The following is a 25,093-nucleotide window of genomic DNA, read 5'->3' as shown; positions in this document are numbered from 1 at the left end:
AACAACCTCACCAGTCGACTGCTACAATAACACTACAGTAAACCCTAACCCTAGGATTTAACCCCCGAGTACATTCACTCAGCACTTGTTCTCGTCCGACCAACCTAGACCTAGCCTTCTAACCTCCTCCATCAGCCTTGCGTCCTTCGGATGCCTCCCCATCCTTCACGTCTTGCCTTCTGGAGCTTCTATCAGCCTTGTCATTGTTGTCGGGTCTTCCTTTGCCAAGAGGTCGTGCCTCCGGGATTTCATCCATTGCCAAGTCACACTTGGACTTACGTTGCCAAGACTACATACTTGGACTTACACCGCTAAGACTCATCCTTGAACTTTCCTCCTTTGCCAAGATCACCCTTGGACTTTCCTTGTTATACCTGTACCCTGCATACTCACAATGCATATCAAATACACAATAAACCTAACTTAAACATTTACCCAAACATCAAAACCTAGGATACCCAGATTGCTCCAACAGAATGGACGAGCAAAATTCTACCTACTAAGCGTGCTGCCACCTTAAGAAATCAGCAAGATCGGCGCCTACAAATCAACAAATGAACTTTGGGAAAACTTCCTATAGCTACACGAAGAAACGTCTGAAGCAAAGCTCGCGAGACGGAACCTTCTCCGGAACCAACTGATGAACATCTGACTAAAAGAAGGAGAGTCAGTAACGACATGCCAAACTGAAGGAGCTGATCACCGGACTCACGAATCTTAGGGAAAAGGTAACAAATCGAGATTCTCTAAGATACGCATTAAATACTTTTCCAATAATATCTAAATGGTCCTCAATAGTCGACTCCTATTATATTTCTAAAGATCTAGAGATAAGTACATTAGAAAGTTTATTTTCCAATTTAGAACTTCACGAATTTAAATGTGCAGAATTGAAGGAGTCAATTAGACAATTAACCTGAAGGTAAGAACAGGCGAACAAGACTCGGAAGCATCGATCGATGAAGAAGTTGCCCTGATGGTAAGAATATTTAGTAAGTTTATTAAATCTAATAAATTTAATAAGTCGCAAATGAAAAATTACGTTCGGAACAAAAGGAAAGTTCAATGCTACAACTGCCAAGAAGAATAGTACATCAAAGACGATTGCTCTAAACTGAAGAAGGAGAAAGACAAAGGCAAAAAACTAACAAGATCGAAGCATAAGAACTTGAAGGTAACATGGGATGAATCATTGTCATCAAAATCGGAACTAGAAGAATACGTTGGACTAACCCTGATGGCAGACCACCAGAGGGAGCCCGAAAGTTCCTCAGAGATGAGCATCGACAAAGGGGGAGGATATTCAGAGGAAAGCAAAGATGAAGGGGGATGAACAAACCACGAGGTAAGTGAGGTACATACACTGTCTCCTAAAAAATCTTACGAATTCAATAAGATATTGTCTAAAAATATGTAAAAATTAGAAAAAGATGATGCTAGATTAAAATTAAATTTAGTAAATTCATGCCCCTTAAATATGTATGATAATTTAAAAATAGAAAATGAAAAATGAAAGTACAAATAGAAAATTTTAAAAATGACTATGCATATGAAAATTTGAATATTCTTTGAAATTCAAATTTTATAGGGCTTAATTGGTATTTCAGATTTCACAAGAGTCAAATTAGAAAAATCTCTAGAAATCATATACCATGAAATTTTTTGATTAATCTAATAGGGGAAAAAATTATTTTAATGTCAAAATCATGTTTAGCTCAATAAATTAATTTTTATGCATGCTAGAAAATTAATTTACTTAATTCATTTTTTTAATTTAATTATTTTGTCAACTTTCTAGTCATATTTTCTTCTCAAAATTTTATCTAAACAAAATGAAAATATTATCTAGAAAAATAAAAAAAATTTAAAAAATTTTTACTGTTAAGTTATTTTCTGTGAATTTTTTGAACGAAAATCATAGTTTAAAAACTAAAATATTTTACAAATTTATTTTTAAATATTTTTATTTTTCTACAATAAAACATCATATGCTCTATCATAATAAAAAAAATTACATTTTTTAAATATTATATGAATTATTACCAATTATTTTCTGGAAAGTTACTTTATTTAATTTAAGAAAATAAAATTTTAAAATATAATATTTTTGAAAAACATTAGCGGTAATTCTTATTATGTACCCTTAGAAAAATATTTTAATTTTTTTTAACTATTTATCTTATTTGTCCTAATTTTGTTGATATGATCAAAGGGGGAGAAATAAATACAAGTTAAGGAGTTAGGATATTTTTAGAATTTAGAATTTTTATCCTTGTACTTATTTTGTAAAATTCTTTAACTTAGTTAATTTATTGTATTGTAATTTTTTGTTATAATTATAATCTACTTTACTTAATTATATGATTGCATTTTGGTTTTAACCATAACTTTAACTTAGGTTGATGTATATCAAAAATGGGAAGATTGTAAGTACCCAATGATAATTTTAATGTGGTCAAACAAATTAAGTTATGTCATATTTGTGTTTGATATCTTGTGTCTAAGTGTGTAGGAACTTAGGCTCCGTGTTAGCCCTGGGACGTGTTGGCGAGGTGCTGGGGGTGAGCGTATTTACCTTTTGCCACCGTGTAGGAACTTAGGAACATTAACAATCAGGCGGAAGACGCAGCGGACAAGAAGGATGACACATGAAAGGAGTCGACAAGATCAGTGCATTCGAAAGATGAGGAGCTGTGGAAGAGTCCACCGGTTGATGAGAAGGACGTGCGTGACATTCGAGGGACGAGAAGTCGGGGAAGAAGCTTGATCGAGGAGAAGGTCAAAGTTGGGTTCTTGCGAGCTCAACTCTAGATAACCGGAGTATCACCCACGCGAAGAAGATCAACTAAAAGATTGATTTGCCTCATGAAAGGTGCCTTCAATGACTAGGAAGGCGCTTCACATGAACAGTATTGAATGCGTCTTCTAGCCTATTAGAGGCGCGTTCAATAGTCGTTAGCCGAAGATAAACTTTTATCTTCAACGGATAAAACTTATTACGTTGGAGGCGCCTTGGACCTACTTGAAAACGCCTTCGAGCAACAAATAGGATTTTCCATGGGTTATAAAAAACCCTTGAAACTAAGAATTATACAATAACTTCTGTATTCATTTCCTAAATAATATCTGAACTTTTAAAAGAGTATAAGGGGTTTCTCCGCCTACTACGAAGGAGATATTTTTAGTGGAGTTTTATAAATATCTTAGATTATCAACCGCATAGGTTGTAATCAAGTAAAAAATTTCAATCTTCTTACTTATTATATTTTATAAGTTGTTATTTTTTTTACATTAATTATTTTTTACTTAATTAATTTATACATTCTTATTAAGCAAAAATATAAGAGATTTTTTTAACTTTAATTATAATCTATTCATTCCTAACGCAGACCAACACTTTTAAGCACTTGGCACAGGTCTGAATATCACTCAACTTTTTAAAAAGAAGATAAAATAGAGGGGGAAAGTGATTTTTTGTTACTATAGTTGACTGTACCCAACTCTTTAATTCGGGGATAAAATGACACGACTTTAAAAAGAAAAGAGAGATACACTATAATTTATCAACTTCTGAAGAGTGAACTGCAAAATTTAGAGGCAGCAAAACTCGTGCATGAAGGCTTGATAAGGCCGAGGACCTAGCCCGGCCCATTTAATACTTTCAGATCTCCTTTTGTTCGTCGATCTTTCGGCAGTTTTATTTCCTTTCTCAAATCTCTCGAGCCCTCGACGCAGATCCAGCGGAGTGTAGACGCCGAGCGGAACAATCGCCAGGATGGTAATACGATGCTTCTTTATCCCTTCGATTTAGAAAATTTTCACTCTCTTTTAGGCCTCGTGATTCGATCGGTGCGCTCTCTGTGACTGGATTTGCAGGTCTGTATTGCGTGCCTGTTGCCTTTGTTCTTGATCCCCGTCGTTAACGCCTTGCCTCTGCTCTTCGATCTCATCGTCGTAAGTTGTCGTTTCTTGTGTTTCGTTACCATTGCATAGGAGTAGATTTTGTGATTTTATCCTTTTCCTATGTTTGCCCGTGATTTTTGTTTTGTCCACGAGATAAATCTCGTATTTTGCCTTCATTATTTTAGTCTGTCTTTCCGATTGAGATTATTTGCTGACTATATTGAAGTAGGAAGATGTTGATTTGGTAGGATAGGCTGTATGGCAATTTTCGCCCTTGAATCCTCTCAACATCCTGTTCGAGTTTTCCCAACTACGGTTTGTATTTATGCAGGAAGATATTGATTGTTGTGGCGTAAATTGTATGCAAATTTCACCCTGGAATCCTCAACATCCAGTTCAAGTATACACAATTTAGGTTTTTTTTTTCTGACTACGCCAAAAATCTTTTATTCCTATTCTAACTCTGTGTTTGATGCGCATGCCAATTGTTTAAGGTCCGACTAAGAGTTTTGTTTTATCATTTTTAGGATTTTGTGCCTAAAGTTCAAACTTCAATTCTTGGAAAAGACCTGTTCATATTCAATCTTTTTCTCCATAATATTGTTTCCTTGTATTTCACTTATTTTCCTATTTGCTTTTCTAATAGTGCATTAAGAATTAAAGCAGTGGAAAAATTAGCTTGAATAGAATCTCCTTTCTCACTTTGATTCTAGTTCAAACACTCGGGCGACCTAAACTTTATTCAGATGGTAATGGTCATTATTTGGATTCATTTCCAACATCCAAACACCAACAATGGGCACTTCATCTTTAAAAAATGTAATATTACTGATTTACTCTAATTTGGTATACAAAACAAGTAGATGTAATGGAAACAACCATTACACCTTTACAACTGAAAAGTGGTGTCTTTTGACATTTGAAATTATCTGCACCTGCTACCTCTGATCTTTATCCCTTTACCTTTCTTTCTTTATAAATGTGCCTTACGAATAGACATAAAAAGTGGACTGGAAATGGAACTGGAACTCTTGGTCACTGGTGACTAGTCAAACCAGTTGTCCAATTGCTCAAATTGTACATTGAATTGAGAATCAGCCCAAATAAGATAACTGGTAGGACTGGCACTGATTAACCAACCCAACTTCATAATGCTTAGTCTAGTACAACAATCTTAAATTTTAGTTATAAAAATTGTATTTACTGAGTAACTAATATTAGTTTACCTAATTTACTAGAGGCTAAAATATAAATATTGATGAAAAAGACATCTTTACCCATCTAATATTAGAGTAGACAACTAGGTTTTTAATTTTTTTTGTTTTATTTGTTATTCTTATGTGTAAAAAAAAATATCTATCTAATATTAGAGTAAAACCAGACTATTTTTATGGTCTGATAGAATTGGCCGATTCATCTGGCTTTTCACTGGTTTGATAAATATTGAATTTGAGTATATAACCTGAGTAGATTAAACTTAGGTTTATTTTTTTCAGGTCAGACTGGTTGATCCGGTCCTGTTTTCATTATTTTGGAGTTAAGTATAAGATTTTTCATCACTTTATTAGGAATATTATATTGCATGAACTCCTTCCATGAGATGCTGCTAATATAAAGCACATCTCAGGCAGTCATTGGCATATGACATACAAGGTATAATTTTACCTTCATGCACCATGCAAACTAGCATGCTTTGACTTCCATACATAGCATCTTTTTGTGAAGTTCTTTAGACAAAGAAAAGGAAAACTTTAGACAAGCAAGTTGTATTTTCATTCCATAATATATTAACACGACATTTCCTTTTTTTTTTTTTTTGTTTAGCATACTTGAGGTTCTTACTTTAAAGAAAATTAAAACTATACCAAGCAGTTGTAAGCTCCATAGGGGGTCTTTTTGACCAAGTTGATAGCTTGAATTTTTGGTAGCACGTCTACTCACAGAGCCTCTCTTCCAGACGATGCCAGGATCATTATGGCTTTCATGTAGGGCAAGACTAATGTCAAGGAAATTTGCTATAATAAGTCTATTATTGTTTGGGTGATGATTTTTTGGTTTGTCGTCGTTCACCAACTTCCTTGACCTTTTCAACATGGGCCAAACATTCGAGAGTAATGTAATTGAAGATAGACTAATACTAGGACTCGCATTGCAGGTGATAAGGAAATATACTTGATGCTAGAGAAACACACAGGATAGGCAGATACACTAGGACCAGAGTCTGAAGACCCTACCTAAACTCAAAAGAGAGTATTTCACATCTCTAAAGTCCGACCTGAAACCTTGAACCTGAATTGCAGAAGATACTGAAATATACTTAATGCTAGAGGTTAGACAAACACAATAGACAGACAGGGTAATTAGGACTGCAATCTGAAACCCGACCTGAGCTGAAAGAGAGTATTTCGCATCTCCAAAATCCAACCTGAAATCTGGAAAAAGAAACCCTTAATTTTGATGGTTTTGGTTCAGTTTCCGGTCAAAGTTGGATATGCTAGTCTTCTGGACCCCTACTTAGTTAATATCTTGATAATCTACTACCTTGATATTCTTCTATACGTTCTTCCAAGATAATTTGTTTTGCTAATTTGTAGATTCATAATATTATTGCAGGGTAAGATCTACAGGCTTTTCGGCTGGGAATACAGAAAGCCTGCAAGGGTGCCAGCTGCTTGTCCATACAAGCCTGCTTCAAAAAATGTTGATGTATGTTAGCAAATTCTTTTTTTCATTACATCGAATCTGAATGTTATTATTACCTGAGATCAGATTCCTGTTTCAAGTTTGTCACTGAGAGTTTTTTTTTAGTAAAATGCAATCTACAACGTAATAATAAGTTTCATAATGTTAGAACTGTGAATAATGGCTGGCATCTGAGACTGGTTGGAAGATTCCCCGTTTAGTTTTGCTGAGTTGCATTCATATGGGTTTAGCCATTACTGATTCTCCTTAAATCATGAACATTGCTGTAACATTTATGGTTTTGGGGAGACATTTTGATACCTAATATTTCTCTACTTAATTTCTGTATCCAGTGATTTTAATTCTTCATCCCATTTTGGGTTTCAGGGTTTAAATGCAGGTACAGAGTCTCTTGTGGAACCTCATAAAAATTCTGCTACACAATCTGATAAAAAAGAAGAATAGAATCAGAGTCAGCAGCTGTTTCCATGCCAAATGAACAGTTTGAAGTTTGTATAAGCATGTTAAAAAATCGTACTTAATGATCTTATGACAGTGTGTTACATGTGGTCTAATTATATAAACATCTTGAACCACAACGAGTGCAGTTTCTGGCTTCTTCCTGTGGTGTTGTGGCACATGGATGAGATGAAATGTGCATTCCATGCTATTATTATTTCTTGAAATGTCATCTGCTCAGCATTAGTTATTCAATGTTTGCATTCCTAACATTCGAGTTGTTTGCCCCTTCGCCTGATCTTGCGACTACCAAAACTCCGGCGGTGTGGCCTTTATGCAGCGGATGAGTTTCTTTGGGCTGTTTATGGCAGGTGATTATGCTAGTGCATTCCTCTTGCCTCACATTGGCCCCTCGACAGCAGTCACTGCGTAGGAGGGCACCACGGTAGCAAGGGGATTGTCCTTCATATCGGTTACCTCTGAAAAACTATTCTTTCATGAAAATGTTCATGTGGCAAATATAAGACAATCATTCCATCAGAGTTCAAAATATTTCAGTTAGCATTTCATAAAATGGGAATTTATCTAAAATTGACCGAGATATTATAGTAAAATTATACCAATTATTTAACAGTACATTCACAAACAGGTTGTTCTTGATTGATGCTAACTAGTTAACTTATGCAGAAATAAACAATTTAAATGATTTTGATCCTTTGTGTGAGTTTTATCTTTTTACAATATCCCTTGTGAATTTGTGAGGCCAATTAGGAATATCAACTTGATGAGTGAAGTTTTGACTATCGCAACCTTCAATCTCGCGGATGTACTGGAACACAGATGTAGTTCCTACGGCCGGCCACGAGTATGTCTCCTACCACCGCCGTCCAAACCCTGGATGCATAAATGGCGAATTCTCTGGGTAATGTCGTTCATCACGGAAGCCAAGTTGATGTGGGGGCAACCTATGGCTGAAGGGTGGTTCACGGATGAATGGGGGTGGATGGCCATTCCCATAACCTGATAAAAAAGGAGGAACTGGACGTTGAGGGTGGTCATACAACCTAAAAGGCGGAGGAACAGGCGGAGGAACAAAACCAGGAGCTGGTCCATAAAACCCGTTATGAACTTGTGGTTGAACAGGAGGCACCATGATAATAGGCAAAGCAACTGGCATCTGATAGACTGGTTGATTTAGTATTTCTGTTTGTTTGCTGAACTTTGGATTCTTTGCTCTTTTAAAACACTGATGTGCTAAAGCTCCTAATCAAAAATCAAAATCACAACTTTTTCCCTAACTGTTCACATAAAAGTACTACACCTAGATGTTTTGCATCACAACAAAGACAGAGCATGCAAATAACCAAGGATCAAATCATGCTCGTAAGTGAATCTTTGCCAAGGCCAATCTCGATTGAGTTTGCCTTGTTTACATGTCGAGCCTCGAGCAAGTCCATGCACTCCCAACAAGAGTTTGCATCACTTTCTTGCATCCTCACAACCATTCCTCCATATGTGCTCATTGACTCTACTTACCTTTTGTGTCTCCTTAATCACAAGCTAGGCTTGAACAGTTTAGAGTTTGAGATAAATTGATTGGACTATTTGATTTACATCATTTTTGTTGTGTTCATATGAATTAGGCTTTCTGCCAAATTTCTAAAGCAATTCCATGAATGTTTGATTTCCAGATGAATATACTTTGTGTCGACTGACCCAAATTGGTTTTCAAACCAATGTTGATAATATCCCAATAATTGCAAAACCATAAAATTCCTAGCGGAACATCAGTAGATTCACTAACTGTATACAACTCTTATTGTTAATGTCTACTTCAAAAGAAGCGCTGAAAATGCCAAAATAGAAAATTTCAACATGCAGCATCTATCTAGTCAGCAAGCAACAAAAAATTCCAGAACAATCATTCCCAGGTGAAGGATAGCAAATTGAATCTCTTAGCATGCAATTCTAAGGTTGATACCTTTTAATAGTTCAGAAAAAGGAGGAAGTATAGGAGGCTCTCGGGTCTGTGCTGCAAGAAAAGGTAGACATCAAGAATGCATTATCGGCCGTGTCAAGATCGATGATTGAACAAAGTATCAAAATCACAGTCAAATCCAGTGATGTATAACACGAAGGCATCAAACAAGAATAACTATGATTATCTCACTAGTTCATCCTTCAGATAGATGATCTAATAAATGGCAATTGTCAACTATGAAAGAAAGAAATTTCCACCTATGAGCTTTGTTATTCTTGACATCTCCATATACTACTATAAGAAATTGGCCGGGAAATAGAAATAGGAATCAACACACCTTTAAACACTATGAGAATGAAAACTAGTAAGTGATAAGGTGCATAAAATCATGTATTTTAATACATCAATAAGTAAAATCACATATTAGCCAATCAAGGATGGTCACATGATGGTCACATGAGAGAACTTTTGCTTTACTCAACTCCATCCATTATACATATACATAATCTAAACAATATCAGTCTTACGCATGAGAGAACTATCTGCCACTTCACTAAAACTATTACTAAGAAGGTTACTCTTTTAGTAATTCGATTACATTATTTTATCTCCATGTTCTTCCCCACTTTTTCAGCTTGACGCTTCCTCAAGCTTAATTTGAGTCTCAATTTCCTTTTAGATGCTAGTTCTTAGCTTACTTTCTGTCATTTTTATACAAAGTGAAATTGACAAAGGGCCAAACTTAGAAAGTGAAGAAAAATGTGTAAAACACGAATGTAAGATGAAAAAGAATTACCATGGTTTGAAATCTTGGACATAGTTGAAGCGTAACATTTCAGTACGTTTGGAAAACCCAAAACCGAGGATGAATTCAAAGTGTTTATTATTCTTTTCTATTTTTTAAAATATTAATCTTAATTGATTATGTAATCCCGATAATTTTATTGCTATTAGTAAATAAGTGGACTTAGACTACATGAGTAAAACTTGTATGAATTCATCTCGATACACATTGAAATAAAATAAATAAAATTGTTTCTTATTGAATTATTAATTGATATTGTAGAAATTTTTTATAAAAGAATACTAAATGAGTAAACCTCATTTCAATTCAGCTCAGCATGCTTTAACTTACACGTGTCAAGTATTTGTACAGTATAGTAAGACAAGTAAATTAACTAAGTGAAATAGTATTTAAAAAAATCATCATATTCATTTCGGCATGCTTTGATGCATATCAAAGTAGTCAACTATCAACATAACACGGCAAAAACTATACCACTCCAACTGACTTAACACAAGCATTACATGATATAGTACTATAATATTTAATTCAATTGACCATATTATTCTCTTATTTCTACAAACAAATTAACCAAGTTAAAGAATATTAACACAAATTCATCTTGGCATGCTTTGTACTCGCCAATAGGCGTAGAGTGTCACCACAACATGGTACCAAAACTATACCACTCCAAATGAGGAGTAAAACTCTTACAACAACAACAACCAACAACAATCAAACCTTATCCCACTAAGTGGAGTCAGCTATATGAATTCTTCTACGCCATTGAGCTTTATCTCCTACTATATCATCACCTATATTTAAATAAATTTTTTATTATTTTATTGTAGCCTAACTAGAGCATTTATTGATTATCTAAGTCCGGACATAAAACTCTTACAAAGAATAATAATTTAAACTTTACTCAGATCTATTCTCCTTTTTTATTCTTCTCAATCCCCTTCCTCCACCTTTAATTTGCCACAACTCTAGCGTTGAATTAAACAGCATCATTTTGGCCAAAGACCAGAACTCTAGCAAGGTTCAACATTTTAAACCTTGAGAATTACTAAAAAAAAGTAATTTCTTATATAGCATATTAAACCCTAAGATTTAATGTAAATTGGGAAAAAGTTGAAAACAGTAATGGGATTGATGCAAATATTCTATAAAGAGCAAGAGTTGCCAGTTCTCATATTCATTTTTAGTCCCTTAGACTATTAGCATAAATAGCCAAAACCATACACTAGCAGATCATCAAGTGGATATAAGGTTGATCCAATCAAGCACTAAGCTGGAGCAACTAGCAAAAACCTTTACAAATTGAAAAATGACACGGAGAGAGGGCACGTAGTAGTTTAACTACGCTAATGTATGATTAAGAACGAGGAGCTAACACACATCTTTGACAATAGATCGTGTAACTAACTCTATTCTTGCCCTATAAAAGTTAAGTCGCATATGGAGATTATGGGTTAGACTCTTGGTCTATGGATCCAGTGACATTCCATCCCCTTGTCTATTTCTTTGCTTCAAGCAACCATTGCAATAGTTCCACAACACGCTAAGGCACATATTGCCAGGGTAAGGTAACCTAGTGGACTTAGGCACTACTTGATCCTTCTTTCCAGCCAAATATAGCTTCTTTTAGTTTAGAAGCCCAGTAAACCTCACTAGGATACCTTCGAGTGGGTCCATTTGAATGTTGTCATAATTTGACCACAACAATAACAATCCTACCATAACATTACAATGAAAACTAAGAAAGTGTCACCTGTAAATGAAACGCTACTAAGGAAATTATTGATAAAGAATTCATAGTGTGATCCCTCGAGCTGTTAATATCACGTGCTTTTGCCCAAGCTTTCATCTGCAAGAAGGCATATATCATACTTCTTGCTGACAATAAAAACATATATTTTTCTCTCCCGAAATTAACACAAGTATACAGGAAAAAATACATAAACTTCACAACATGGCAAAACATCCTGAAATAAGTATAGGATATGAAACAAAAGAAAAATAATATAAGAAAACTTAATCATACTGAGAGTAAATTCAAGAAACTCAACTATGAGTACTAGCATATTAACAAATAAAGCAGTAAATATAAGAATCTTACCAAATAACTTAATTTCAGAAAACTTTCATCAATTGTAGCAACAATTGATATCAACAAATCAGTAAATATAAGAATCTTACCATATAACTCAATTTCAGAAACCTTTCATCAATCCAAGCAATAGTTGATATCAACAAATAAAGCAGTAAATATAAGAATCTTAGCAAATAACTCAATTTCGAAAATCTTTCATCAATTGAAGCAACAATTGAATAGAACAAGGATCTGGAAATGCCATCCTTATTTTCAATTGAAAAATCACATTCCACTCCAGTTTCACAGTCTACAACTTTCAAAACTGGAACTCTAGCTGTTAAAATTGGCAAAACCCTAGTGACAAGTCCCCTCTCTGTAATCTCAAAAGGAAAAAGGCTTAGAACTTGGGAAACAATAATTTATGCAAAATGATCAAGAACAAGATGTCACCGATTTGAGTATACAACCATAAGATGAAAACAATTTGAGCATATACTAACCATAAACAGCATGAGCAAAAACAACCCACATTTAGTCACATTGGCCAAAGTTTTGCACCGATCTTTTTGGTGGTATGCAGTTTAAAAGATATAAAGAAAAGAAATATGACTTTACTTTGATGATCATTCAAGACATCTGCAAGTATCTTAAGACAAGAAATCTTCCTATCACGGGGGAAGTCAACCATATCATTACTGAAGTTAATTGATAGATCCAGGTCACTATTAGAGGTAAATAAGTCCATAGTGAAAGACCCAAATGCCTCCACTGCCGGAAAGCCATTGTTTTTGCCTGAATAAAAAGAATGAAAAGGTAGAAAACGTCAATAGCAGTGTCTCAACCAAAGACATGCAGAAACGAGTATTCTGAAAATGTGAGAAAGGAATATATTGTAAGATGACAATTCAACGATAACTTTTGCAGGTAATGATAATGCTTTTCATGTTTTGATGAATTGCAACAGGTATTTTAATAAATAGCTTTGTCTAGTGGTAAATGAGCTAGATCTGTAGAGCTTCTAGACAAAGGTTGGAGGGATTCACATTGTAGGGAGGGGTGTAACCTAGTTGCTCTCACTCACATCCAATGTTTGGTGATGACACCTCGTGGTCAGGACAAAAAAAAAACATCATTGTACTGGGGAGTTTGTTGAGTGAACAAAGAAGAAGGAACAAAGGGACAGAAGGGAAGCAACAATAAAAATAGGATGAGACCTCTTAGCTTTTCTTGTTCCTTAGCCTTTCACTCCCCCTTCCCTCTCCCTTCAAAATCATCCAGCCAAGTAACAGGCCATCAACCAGATATGTTCATTAAGAATCATAACAGCAAAATGGAATATATCAAAGAATGCCTTAAGAACAATTAGACAAAATGAAAAGAAGTTATTCTATCCTGTAGGAAGGCCCTTCTGTATGCATGCACTGTTGTGATTTATTACGAAAAAACCATGTCAAATTATACATGCTATAGCGGGCAGTAGATACAGGTCTAACCCAATGTGAACTATGATTATATATTGAATTTCCACACAGTTAAATTTAAGCAATAGTCAATTTCCAAACACAAAAGAAGTCATACTCTGAAGGCCAACAGGACCAGCACAATGCGAGTACTACAGCCAATGACAACAACACAATGTCATCAAGTATTGCCTCATGAATTGAAAAATTAAAACATGTCTACATCTATTGTTCAAAAAAGAAAAGAGACAAAATTCCCATAAAAATGCAGGGCTCAAATGCCAATTTATATGAACAAAATTCAGCAGTATTTGAATGTAGTGGTCCAATTAAATTAATGTTTTATTTTCAATTATTGCCCATCAGATAATGACAGCTTCAGGTCGGAAGTTGTGTAACATAGAGAAACATGGTTTCTACAAAATAAAAGATGGAAGATGAAGGGTCATATGACTACCATAAACTTCTAGTGCCAATTTATTGAACTTTTGAACTAATTTTCTTCGGTTCTCATAGTCAGTTGGCTTTGGTTGACAAACAGCATGAACATCAAGAAGCAATGATCCAAGAGTTGACAGTACTTCAGGTTCAAAATTGATCTTTGATTTCTTTGATTCAAGATTTGCAGCAAGCTTCAATAAATCTGAAACATATACATGGCCAAAACAATAAATACAACATTTATGAATTTGGAGCAATTAGAATCTTATTTTTCTAGTAATAAAATTCAAAAAATATGTAAAGCTTCCTAAATCAAATTAGCATACATAATTCACTAGGTTCATCTGCATACTCCATCCCTAAACATTGTCTTACTGAGATACTATACTTGCAAGATAAAGTTGCTGGAGAACAAGAATTGAGATAGCAAGATCCATGCAGATGCAAACACACACTCATATGGTGTACAATAGAGCACAATGGAAATTATAAGTTAATCAGCATGAGGTACTAAAATGATATTTGTTTTGCTGGTATATTAGGTGAAACATTAAATTACCAACCAGTATAAAGTAATACTGCATGTTTACGCATTAGAAACTGTTCCTAACCATGAAACATATAATTCATCCAGCTAGCTGGAATGCAGAATGGGCTGAGATGTGGAGTTAAATTAACTCCTCAAAACCATACTGATGCCTAAACCCCTATTTCTGCAGAGGCTTCTTCCACCATCCTATTTAGTGAGACCCAATGGCCTGAGATGCGGAGTTAAATAAACTCCTCAAAACCATGCCCTACAGATGCCTAAACCCCTATTTCTGCAGAGGCATCTTCCACCATCCTATTTAGTGAGACCCGAACAGACTAGGTTTGCTTCTCCAAGTAAGCTGTCTCCTCCACCACCTCCTTCTCCTCCTTCCATGAATTGATTCCACTATCCTATTTGGTGCCACCAGCAGTGTGTCAGTGGCTAGCATGGCAACAGCACAGTTTTGTTTCAACCAAGGACTGATGCCCTAGCTCAGAATGATATTAGACCTTGCATACACCAACACTAGTAATGTGGCACTGATGCTAATACCTACTAGTTTTGTCTTGGACTGGCAATAGGAGTCAGTATGTGTTATACAGGTCAGCAATCAAATTTCAAATGCATTTTCATGAATGCCAGGGGGAAAGCCAATAATCATAGGATGATAGAAGGTAATTATGCCCACACAATATCACACTAACCTTACCCAAAGATACCAACATTAGTATATGACAGATAAATATGACTGAGTTCAAGCAGAAGAAATCTAGTGCAAAGTTTTGTAGGCATTTGAACAAATTTATCATATTGAGTAATCAGGAGTGTAAAAATTGCTCAATCACAGACTTTGTTTTTAGACTAAAAGATTAAGGCATAAGCAAGGGGAATCAAAATAATTTAGCAAATACAAAAAATGTAAAGATGAAAAGGTATGTTTTAATGTGGCTAATGAGAGCAATTCATAAGTGATATATTTATTTGAATACAGTACCTGTAGAAGACATGTTGCATGACCTGCGCAAATAACCAAATGCCATATGTAAGAAGTAAGCTTTACGCAATAATGTTGTTAGTACAAAACATATCACCAATTTGCAGCTATTTGATCCTTGACAGAAGAATTTTTTTCATAAAATTTTGGGAAATACCTAATTTTCATCCATCAAAACAATTTGAAAATCATCATGGAAGAATAATCATTAAAGTCAGCAAAAATACTAATTGCTTGTACACCTAATCATTTTCAAAATTCAACAGTAGAGAAGAAACACAAAAACCATATTCATGATCTGAACTAATCTTGTAACACAATTATTGCTTTTTATGGTAAGCTTGAGCGAGTGATTACAAGTACCAAAAAATTCTAAGACTAGGAGTTCAGGAAGATATATAAGGAACACAAATTTTTGAGATTGGCCAGTGTACTAATTATTGCCTTTGAAATGAAAGACACTCATATATAATCCATAAGTGGAGACCTCCATTTCTCGGACATTCTTAGGTAGATTTGTAAGAAACTCAAATTTTTGAAATTGGTCACCATTGTAATTGTCTTTAAAATGAAAGGCACTCCTCATAAATAAACCATAAGTAGAGATCTCCATTTCTCGAACTTGTCCATTTTCCCTCCCATACCCACAAGCACAGAGGGAAAAAAAATAAAAGGAAGATGAAACACAAAATGAAAAAGATATAGTTAAAAGGAGTCTTACCTAACAAAGCGGCCTCACAAGTGCCCACTGTTGTTGAAGAAGATGATTGACGATGCAGTATCCAAGTCCAATGACGAGATAGTAAGGGGAGGGTTGACGTAGGATTGTGCTGGAAGTGGGTGAGAAACTGTTAAAAAATGAAGAAAAAAGAATCCATAAACCTACTATGAAGCCGTTTTGGTCCTATTTGGTTCACCATTGTCCAGCTATATAACATTCCGTTCGATTTGATTCCCACCCGGTTCGAGTCCAAGGAAACTCAAATCGATCAGCATATGATCTAACCATAAAGTAGCCCAACAAATCGCAAAAATTAGCTCTTAAACATTCCGATAGCTACATTGATTGCAATTTCTGAAAAATACCCTAATTAACATCTCAAATCTCTCAATTAATAAAGTAATAGATTAATTTAAATTATATGAGATTAACATAATTAAAATTAATTTGTATAATTGTTGTATCCCCGTACTTGTATACTAAATTTGGAAGAAAAAAAAATTCTGACAAGTCTCCATGTCTCTAAGTTAAAAAAAAAATCACAATGTATGGCACTTAGGTCAAAGTACATGTTCTTAAACATAGACTAAGACTAGCGACAGCATCAAGAGGTAATGTTCTTAAACACCAATGAATGTAATAGAAGGCAACAAGAATGTACTTTTGCAGTTCATAGTAAATAGCAAGTTTTTCTTCTTTCAGTGGACTGACAAAGGCAAGATCTTCGTACACTGAGCTGCCCTAACAACACAAAGAAAATTCATGAAAATACAAAATATATGCAACAAACATAAATTTTTTTGTGATAAACTAATATCGGATTTAAAAACTCCAATCAGAAACCCATGTGGCCCTGCGATTTCTACTTAAAGCTGACATTTTTTTCTCCCCAACTTATTCTCTTGTAATCATCTACAAAAAATAAGTTTTCATCCCTGCACACTAAAAGGCAGGCCAACAATGCTCCTAACTGTTTGGGGTTTACATGGGTCTTACCCCTCCATTGTAATCTTGGCAAGGATCCATCACGAGTAATATTACAATTCTTAAATAACTTTTACTTATGCTAACTAGAATTTTCTTTCGTCTTTCTTTATCCTTACACTTTTAACTTTAATCAATTCTTCAACTCATCTGATTCTAGATTCTAGATTCTATCGATCTTCAACTCACCTTTAATATTGTTAATAGCATTTTCATTGATGTCTTTTTTTGTAAAGTAATAGATTCAAGATATCCAAAATTCTTGTTTATTGGAATTTCATGTTCATCCAATTTTGCTATTCCATTAGTTCTTTTATTACTACTGAAATTATATTTCATTGATTTACTTGTAATTCTACTTAGCTTGATACTTTCGGTTTATAAAGTTGGCTTAGAAGATAAAGGAACATTGATTAAGCAAGCACTTATCATATTGTTAAAAAATGTAGAATAAATAGTATAAATAGCACCTTATTTATGCAACTTCAGAATAGAATTGTCACTTTATAATATAATGTGGATTTTTGGCTCGATAGGGATGTGTTGAAATTTGCATGATATGCTAAGTTGTGTGTGTGCATCGCTCAAGCAAGGAGGCACAGGCCACACAGCCAACCACAGTATCGCCTTGCAGTAGTCTATCTATCCAACACATCACCTATGGAATCACACTACATACCAATAACACCTCACATATGGATTTGTGCTAGATACCAATAAAACTTGATTTTGCATGCAAATAGCACAAAGGGGTCAGAATATACATAGGAATGCTTTCTTCTTGGGAGAAATTCTCAGTGATCACCTTGTTCTGGAAGTAAATTGTTGGTTTCTTTTTCCATTGAAAATGGTATACAAGTGAGAGTTGTGAAAAGTTGAATACTTCGTGTCCATGTATACGGTGTTGTTTCAAAATTCCTTTTCTTGTGATTTTGCATTCATAGCCACCTCCGCCATCGTTGCCAATTTTGCTTCCACAATCTAGCTATATAGTTGATGTACCAAGATTGTTCAAATCAAGGAAAATTACCAGATCATCCCAATTTCAGCTGTTGTTCCTTGAACGTTCAACGAGTTAAACTAAACAAACTAAACTCTAAAAGCATCCACACTCATGAACGTACTGCGCACATAGATAAACACTAAAAAAAAGTCCTAAAGAAAAAGTTGGGAAGATAAAACAGTATCACGGATCAACATAGGAACTAAAAATCTAAAACCTTGTACCTAACAATAAAAGAGAGATTTTTGAAGTAAAGGGCAAGGGCAACAACTCCACAGCTCGAACATACACGGGATCTCTCATTATGTAAACGAGAAACCAACTCCAATCCTCGTAGCGGAAGAAAAGAGAAGCCCTAGAAGGGCAACGGAATCCAAGTAACCGCGAGAGTGATCCCAGGTGCGAGAATATAGGCAGAGGAAAGGAAGAGAAAGCAAAGAAGGAACCGAGGATATGCTGATTACCAACCTGATCTCTTCGAGAGCGAGCGATCACGGCTTCGAAGGGGCGGAGAGAAACGGGAAAGGTGAGGCAACGGCGCACGTCGATGTAAAAACAAACCAGAATAAATAATTTTTTAATTATGACGTAATTTACTTTTTTATGACGTAAGTTTACTACTTGTACGGCAGAATTATATTTAATACTTAAATTAATTAATTAATGGATAAATCTCATTTCGCCTCCATATTTTATTTGCAATTTTTCATTAAAAAAAAAATAAAATCTACTGCTTTTGACCCCAAAGTAGGAAAGTTTTTAACACTAATTAATCTTTTTTTTTAAGAGTGGATTGGGAATAAAGGGCAAAAATAAAATTGGATACTTAATTTTAAAATTTTGAAATTAGGACATATGATTTAGATATTTTGAAAAAAATTTTACGGGTTCGTTAAAAAACGGTAAAATGTATCTACAATTTCTTATAAATTTCAACTTTAATTAAATAATCTCGCATATTACGAAAACAACAATATTAATAATCAGATGCTAAAATGACATAAAGTACATTTTGAAAGTGAAATAGGACATAGCTAATAACTATTTAGTCATAAACAAGCATTATCTAGAGAATTACACTATTTTTTTTGTATATATATCAAATACCTTTATTTATAAGATATAAAAAAATGGTGCAAAAATAGAAAAATATAATGATTTATCAATCAACAATTAAATTAATCATCTATTATAACACTCCGCTACCATGGTCTACTAAATTTCTTAATTTACCTCTCTACATATAAGCTCAAACATTCTTTTAATTTTTTCAAAGTTTTTATAATTCTTTTACAGTGGTATACTCAACTTTCAATACATAATCAAGGTGATAACAAAAATAAATAAATATTTTTGCATGATTCTATAGGGATTATTTGTTTCCTTTTTTTTTATTATATCTCTTAACATATTAGTGACAAAGTGAATCTTTGTAGCCAAAATCCATTATAAATGATTTTTTCTAGGTAGGCCAAATGCTACAAATTCAAGTTTTATAATATTTGTCATAGCAATCACGGTATAAAAGTAAATTAAGAAAATAATTAGAATAATATCATTTATAGAAAAAAAAAGTGTTTCTATTTAAACAATCAAATACTTAAGTCCACTCAAAATATTATAGCAATAAAAATTAAAAGGAAATAAATATTAAACAAATATGTCATAATAATATATTTCAATATTCTTTAGGAATATTAACATATATTATATTTTTAATCAAAATTCTTCAAAATTATTGATAATGTTAGATTGTAAATCAATATTATTCAAGAATATTGATAAATTTTATATCTTAATCAATATTCTGATAAATTTTAGATATTTATATTTTAGATTTTGTACCACTTCAAGAGTATTAATATAAAACTAAATTCATTAACATAAAGCTAAAATTTATATTATTTCGAGAGCATCAATATAAAAACTAAGATTAAGAATTATTTATATATGATTTCATACCTTGAAGAGCGCTTGTGATAACTTCTTATAATTTAATAAAAGAGAAAGAGAAAATTATTTTTGTCTTTTATTTCTACCAAACACCCCATTATAAAATAGATGGTGTAAAAAAAAGGGGAAAGAATACAATGATTTATCAATAAATAATCAAATAACTTATCTATTATAACATAATTTATATTATCTTATGTAGTTTTTGTATTTACATGGATGGCATAATAATCAACACAACAACAAAGATAATCGTAGATAAATACAAACTTAACCAAGATCTTAATCACAAATTAAATGGTAAGATACAAAGAATATCTCTTTAGTTATCTTTGTTGGAAACAAACAATTTAATACCGGAAATTTACGAGTATTAATTGAATTTAATCTACATTGAATTAAATTCAACTTATAGTCGAAATGACCTGAGTGGATAATCTCAGGCTGTCAGCAGAGACTGATTTCTGCTATGTGCCAAAGAGCGGCTGGGCAGGTTTGCAGAGCGGTAGAGCAGGTCTGCAGAGCGGCAGACCAGATCTGCAAAGTGGAAGACCAGATCTGCAGAGCGGAAGACCAGGTCTGAGCGGAAGACCAGATCTGCAGAGCGGAAGACCAAAGAGGTAGAGCAGGTCTGCAGAGCGTCAGACCAGATCTGCAGAGCCGAAGACCAGGTCTGTAGGCAGAGCGGAAGACTAGAGAGATAGAGCAGGTATACAGAGCGGAAGACAAGGTTTGTAGGCAGAACGACAAGGCTGATCTACAGAGCGGAAGACTAGAGCAGCAGGGCAGGTCTGCAGAGCGGCAGGGCAGGTCTACAGAGCGGCACTTGATCTGGCAAAAGACAGATCGGGCGAGGAGACTGGCTGACCGAGAAAAAACGGATCGAGGCCTACGAGAGTTGCAGTTTCCTTGAAACAGATTCACCCACTTCCGCTGTGCTTCAAGGCTTACAAGGGTCGTCTGTTTCTCAGGATACAACGACCGACCGTGAATCCGACCAAGCACTGGTGGTCACGGCGAACTGAGTGACACCCGATTGCTATCACGGGCACTCCGCCGAACAGGAGTTGCATGACAAAGGATGAGGGGAAAAATGGAGAGTCTTTGCTTTGCTATATCTTCTGCCTATGATCGGAGTCTCCTTATATAGGAGCTCAGATCAGTGGCCAGAGTTAATGACATTAATGGTCATTATTGTTGGATATTGGAGCCTTAAATTGACCAAAACGATTTTGAGGAAGGAAGCCATCAATTGTTGAAAGTCGTAATTGCCTTCAAAATTGAAATCTACGATTCGCGTAGATAGATTTAGACTATTAATTTGCTCAAAACCGATTAAGGGTGAATGAGAAATTAATGTTTAAAGTCGGCCCAAAATAACATTTATTATTCATTAATAAAGTGTATGGGAGAATAGTCCCACATCGGAAATTCTCGATGTGTATTCTCTACTTATTAATGAAGATGTGTTAATGGAGTTAACACAAAAATAAAAGGACAGGTGCTCCCTTAGCCCAGGGCGAGCAGGTGCTCGCACCTGTGAGCCCGCCACCCGCCACGTGCGCAATGGGCGGTTTGTAGGCGCACTTTGCACTTCACACGTACGCATCGTCGTGGCACTCGGGTGACATGTCAGGCTCGTACCTGACGTGGCAACACCTATGCGGCATCCTCGTGGGCAAAGGGAGATGACTGGACAGTTGACTTAGGGAATGGATGGCTACCGTTGATCAACGTTGATCAAATAGGTATGATGGATCGCTTGTGATGCGATCTAGAGCGTTGGATCGCAAAGAGTAACGATCTGACGGCTTGGGATGAGTCTTGATCTGAAGCATCGAATCAATGAATCCAGATTCGATGGCCGATGACAATAGGCGGGATCTGAGGGTCACAACTCCTCAGATCTGATAGATGAGATTGAAGTGGGCTTGGAGAAGGGTTACAACCCTTCAGAATGGATGATCTAGATCGATCCAGCCCAAAGAACACATCCACTCACCCAAAGGACACTCAACCTCTTCTTTCAGTATAAATAGAACCCTCCAGAACTCAATCCTCTCTTCTCTTCCTCAAGTATTCATCTCATCTTGTGCATTCGGAGTGCTACGATTCTGAGACGTTCGTCGTCGTTGTATCTTGGGAACGAATTGCAACAATCCGTTAAGCACCGTAGCGGAGCAATATCGTTTACGGAGATAGTGTCGAACACTAGCCTCGACGATCAGTTTGCATACTCCAGAAGCTACCCGGGATAAACAGTCGTAAACGATATTTCGTGCAAACTGATATGGCTACCAACGACATTCCGACGGCCGTTCCGACCGCCATTCCAACAACCATTCCGCACGGAGAAAATCCGGAGAAATTCACCGGAACCGACTTCAAAAGATGGCAGCAGAAGATGTTGTTTTATCTAACAACGCTAAACCTTGTACGGTTTTTGCACGAAGACACGCCAGCCGCTACGGAAGGTAGTAAGGCTGCTAGCGATGCGTGGTCTCACGGAGATTTTCTGTGCCACAATTATATACTCAACGCCTTGGACAACACGTTATATAACGTATATTGTTCTCTTGAGACGGCAAAATCTTTGTGGGAATCCCTTGAGAAGAAATACAAGACCGAAAATGCTGGATTGAAGAAATTCATCGTCGGTCGGTTTCTGGATTTCAAGATGGTGGACTCAAAAAGCGTTTCATCTCAAGTCCAAGATATGCAATTAATACTGCATGATCTGGACGCCGAAGGCATGAAGCTGAACGAGACATTCGCAGTTGCTGCGGTAATTGAGAAGCTCCCTCCGTCATGGAAGGATTTCAAGAATTACCTAAAGCACAAGCAAAAGGAGATAGGGCTGCAAGACCTGATCCTGAGGCTACGAATAGAGGAGGATAATCGAAAGTTATCCGACTCCAGAGGAACCAAGCGGACTATAGACGAAATGTCCAACCTGGTCGAGCCGAACGCTAAAAAGCCGAAGCAGTTCAAAAAGAAGGCTCAAGCAAAGAAGTTCAAAGGCTCCTGCTACAACTGTGGAAAGGCAGGACACCTGTCCAAGGACTGCAGACGCCCAAAGAAGCCAACCAAGGGGCCAAAGGATGCTGCGAATCATGTCGCAACCTCTCTTGAGGACTTGGATCTCACTGCAGTTGTATTTGAAGCCAACTTGGTGGATACCAACCCGAAGCAGTGGTTCATTGATACTGGAGCAACACGTCATATCTGTTCCGATAAGGCGATGTTCTCCAAGTATACTCCGATAAATGGCAGGAAGCTCTATATGGGTAATTCCACGACGTTGCCAATTGTTGGACTCGGAAAGGTTGTTCTGAAGATGACGTCCGGAAAGGAGCTAACACTCATTGATGTACTCCATGTTCCCGACATCAGTAAGAACCTAGTTTCTGGAGCGGCATTGGTCAAGGCCGAATTTAGGCTAGTGTTCCAGTCAGACAACTTTGTACTTACGAAGAATGGTGTCTTCGTAGGAAAGGGGTACCTAGAAAAGGGTCTATTCAAAATGGTTGTAATGCCTGTACTCTGAAATTTTGATGGTAATAAAATAAATGCTTCCAGTTATGTTGTTGAGTGTTTTAATTTATGGCATGATCGACTCGGACATGTGCATAATAATACTCTCAAACGTCTCGTCAAATTAAATTTATTACCAAACGTCAATGTTGACGGAACACACAAATGTGAAGTGTGCGTGGAAGCGAAAATGACGAAACTACCTTTTCATTCGGTGGAAAGGACAACAACTCCTCTAGAGTTAATACATAGTGATCTATGTGACTTGAAATTTGTGCAAACTAGAGGAGGTAAAAAATATTTTATTACTTTTATCGATGACTGCACAAAGTTCTGTTATGTCTTTCTTTTAAGAAGTAAAGATGAAGCCCTAGAGGCGTTCAGAACCTATAAAATAAAAGTTGAAAACCAACTTGACAAACGAATTAAAATAATTCGAAGCGATAGAGGTGGAGAATATGGTGCACCGTTTGATGAATTTTGTACAGAATCTGACATTATCCATCAAACAACGGCGCCTTACTCACCTCAATCAAACGGTGTTGCCGAACGTAAAAATCGGACACTAAAAGAAATGATGAATGCCTTGTTGATAAATTTAGGCTTACCTCAAAACTTGTGGGGGGAAGCAATATTATCGACAAATCACATTCTCAACAGAATCCCTCATAAGAAAAATGATAAAACTCCATATGAACTATGGAAAGGCCGCGAGTCATCGTACAAATACCTGAAAGTGTGGGGGTGCTTGGCAAAGGTCGAAGTACCTAAACCAAAGCAAGTAAAGATCGGACCTAAAACGTTCGATGCGGTATTTGTCGAATATGCCCATAATAGTAGTGCATATCGTTTCCTAGTTCACAAATCAGACATTCCTGATATACATGTGGGAACAACCATAGAATCTCGGAATGCGATATTCTTTGAAAACGTATTCCCAAATAAAAATGGAAACGTTGAAAGTGATAACAACGGAAGTTCAAACAAAAATGACGTTATCGAACTTAGCTGTTATAAAAGGACTATTGACGATCAAAGTGAAGAGCCACGTAGAAATCGTTCGGGCCAGATTTCATGACTTTCATGTCAGAAATGTAACCAAGAACATTAAGTGAAGCTCTCTCTAGACCCGATGCTCCAATGTGGAAAGAAGCTGTCAATAGTGAAATTGAGTCTATCATGAATAATCATACTTGGGAATTAGTAGACCTTCCTTCTGGTAATAAACCATTAGGTTGTAAGTGGATACTAAAACGTAAGTATAAAGCTGATGGATCAATTGACAAGTATAAGGCCAGACTTGTAGCCAAGGGGTACAAGCAAGAGGAAGACCTTAATTACTTTGATACATACTCACCGGTGACAAGGATTACGTCCATACGAGTGCTAATAGCCATTGCAGCACTGTATGACCTTGAAATACATCAAATGGATGTTAAGACTGCGTTCTTAAATGGTGAGTTGGAAGAAGAAATTTATATGGAGCAACCCGAAGGGTTCATGGCTCCTGGAAATGAGGAAAAGGTGTGTCGACTTGTTAAGTCGTTGTACGGACTTAAGCAAG

At 35.8% G+C, this 25,093-nt stretch overlaps 1 protein-coding gene across 5 annotated transcripts; it reads right to left on the bottom strand.

The window, feature by feature from the left end:
• Positions 1-11,966: 11,966 nt before the first annotated feature.
• LOC121967424 (protein HESO1-like) lies at positions 11,967-18,613 on the bottom strand. 5 transcript variants are annotated; one of them, XM_042517639.1, is made up of 7 exons: positions 18,511-18,583; positions 16,252-16,335; positions 16,056-16,164; positions 15,335-15,357; positions 13,825-14,010; positions 12,523-12,699; positions 11,967-12,280 (listed from the first exon to the last, which is right to left on the bottom strand). In XM_042517639.1, the coding sequence occupies exons 4-7, from the start codon at positions 15,345-15,347 to the stop codon at positions 11,982-11,984; spliced, it is 675 nt and encodes a 224-aa protein (XP_042373573.1). In that variant the 5' UTR covers positions 15,348-15,357; positions 16,056-16,164; positions 16,252-16,335; positions 18,511-18,583; the 3' UTR covers positions 11,967-11,981. The 5 variants fall into 5 exon arrangements, with proteins under 5 accessions (XP_042373573.1, XP_042373571.1, XP_042373570.1 ...); XM_042517637.1 differs by lacking the exon at positions 16,252-16,335 and adding an exon at positions 16,717-16,796 and having other exon boundaries at positions 18,511-18,575; XM_042517636.1 differs by lacking the exon at positions 16,252-16,335 and having other exon boundaries at positions 18,511-18,613.
• Between the last annotated feature and the right edge of the window lie 6,480 nt (positions 18,614-25,093).

The sequence above is a fragment of the Zingiber officinale genome, chromosome 3B (assembly GCF_018446385.1).
Source record: "Zingiber officinale cultivar Zhangliang chromosome 3B, Zo_v1.1, whole genome shotgun sequence".
NCBI lineage: Eukaryota > Viridiplantae > Streptophyta > Magnoliopsida > Zingiberales > Zingiberaceae > Zingiber > Zingiber officinale.
This window is presented reverse-complemented; position numbering and strand designations above follow the sequence as displayed.

What these genes read in the sequence shown, in the direction of transcription:
- LOC121967424 (XM_042517636.1), bottom strand. An exon ending in ATTGGCACTAGAAGTTTATG is followed by an intron (nt 12,700 to 13,824) that starts GTAGTCATATGA and finishes CTTTTTATTCAG; the next exon opens with GCAAAAACAATGGCTTTCCG. An exon ending in TGTCTTGAATGATCATCAAA is followed by an intron (nt 12,281 to 12,522) that starts GTAAAGTCATAT and finishes TTGAGATTACAG; the next exon opens with AGAGGGGACTTGTCACTAGG.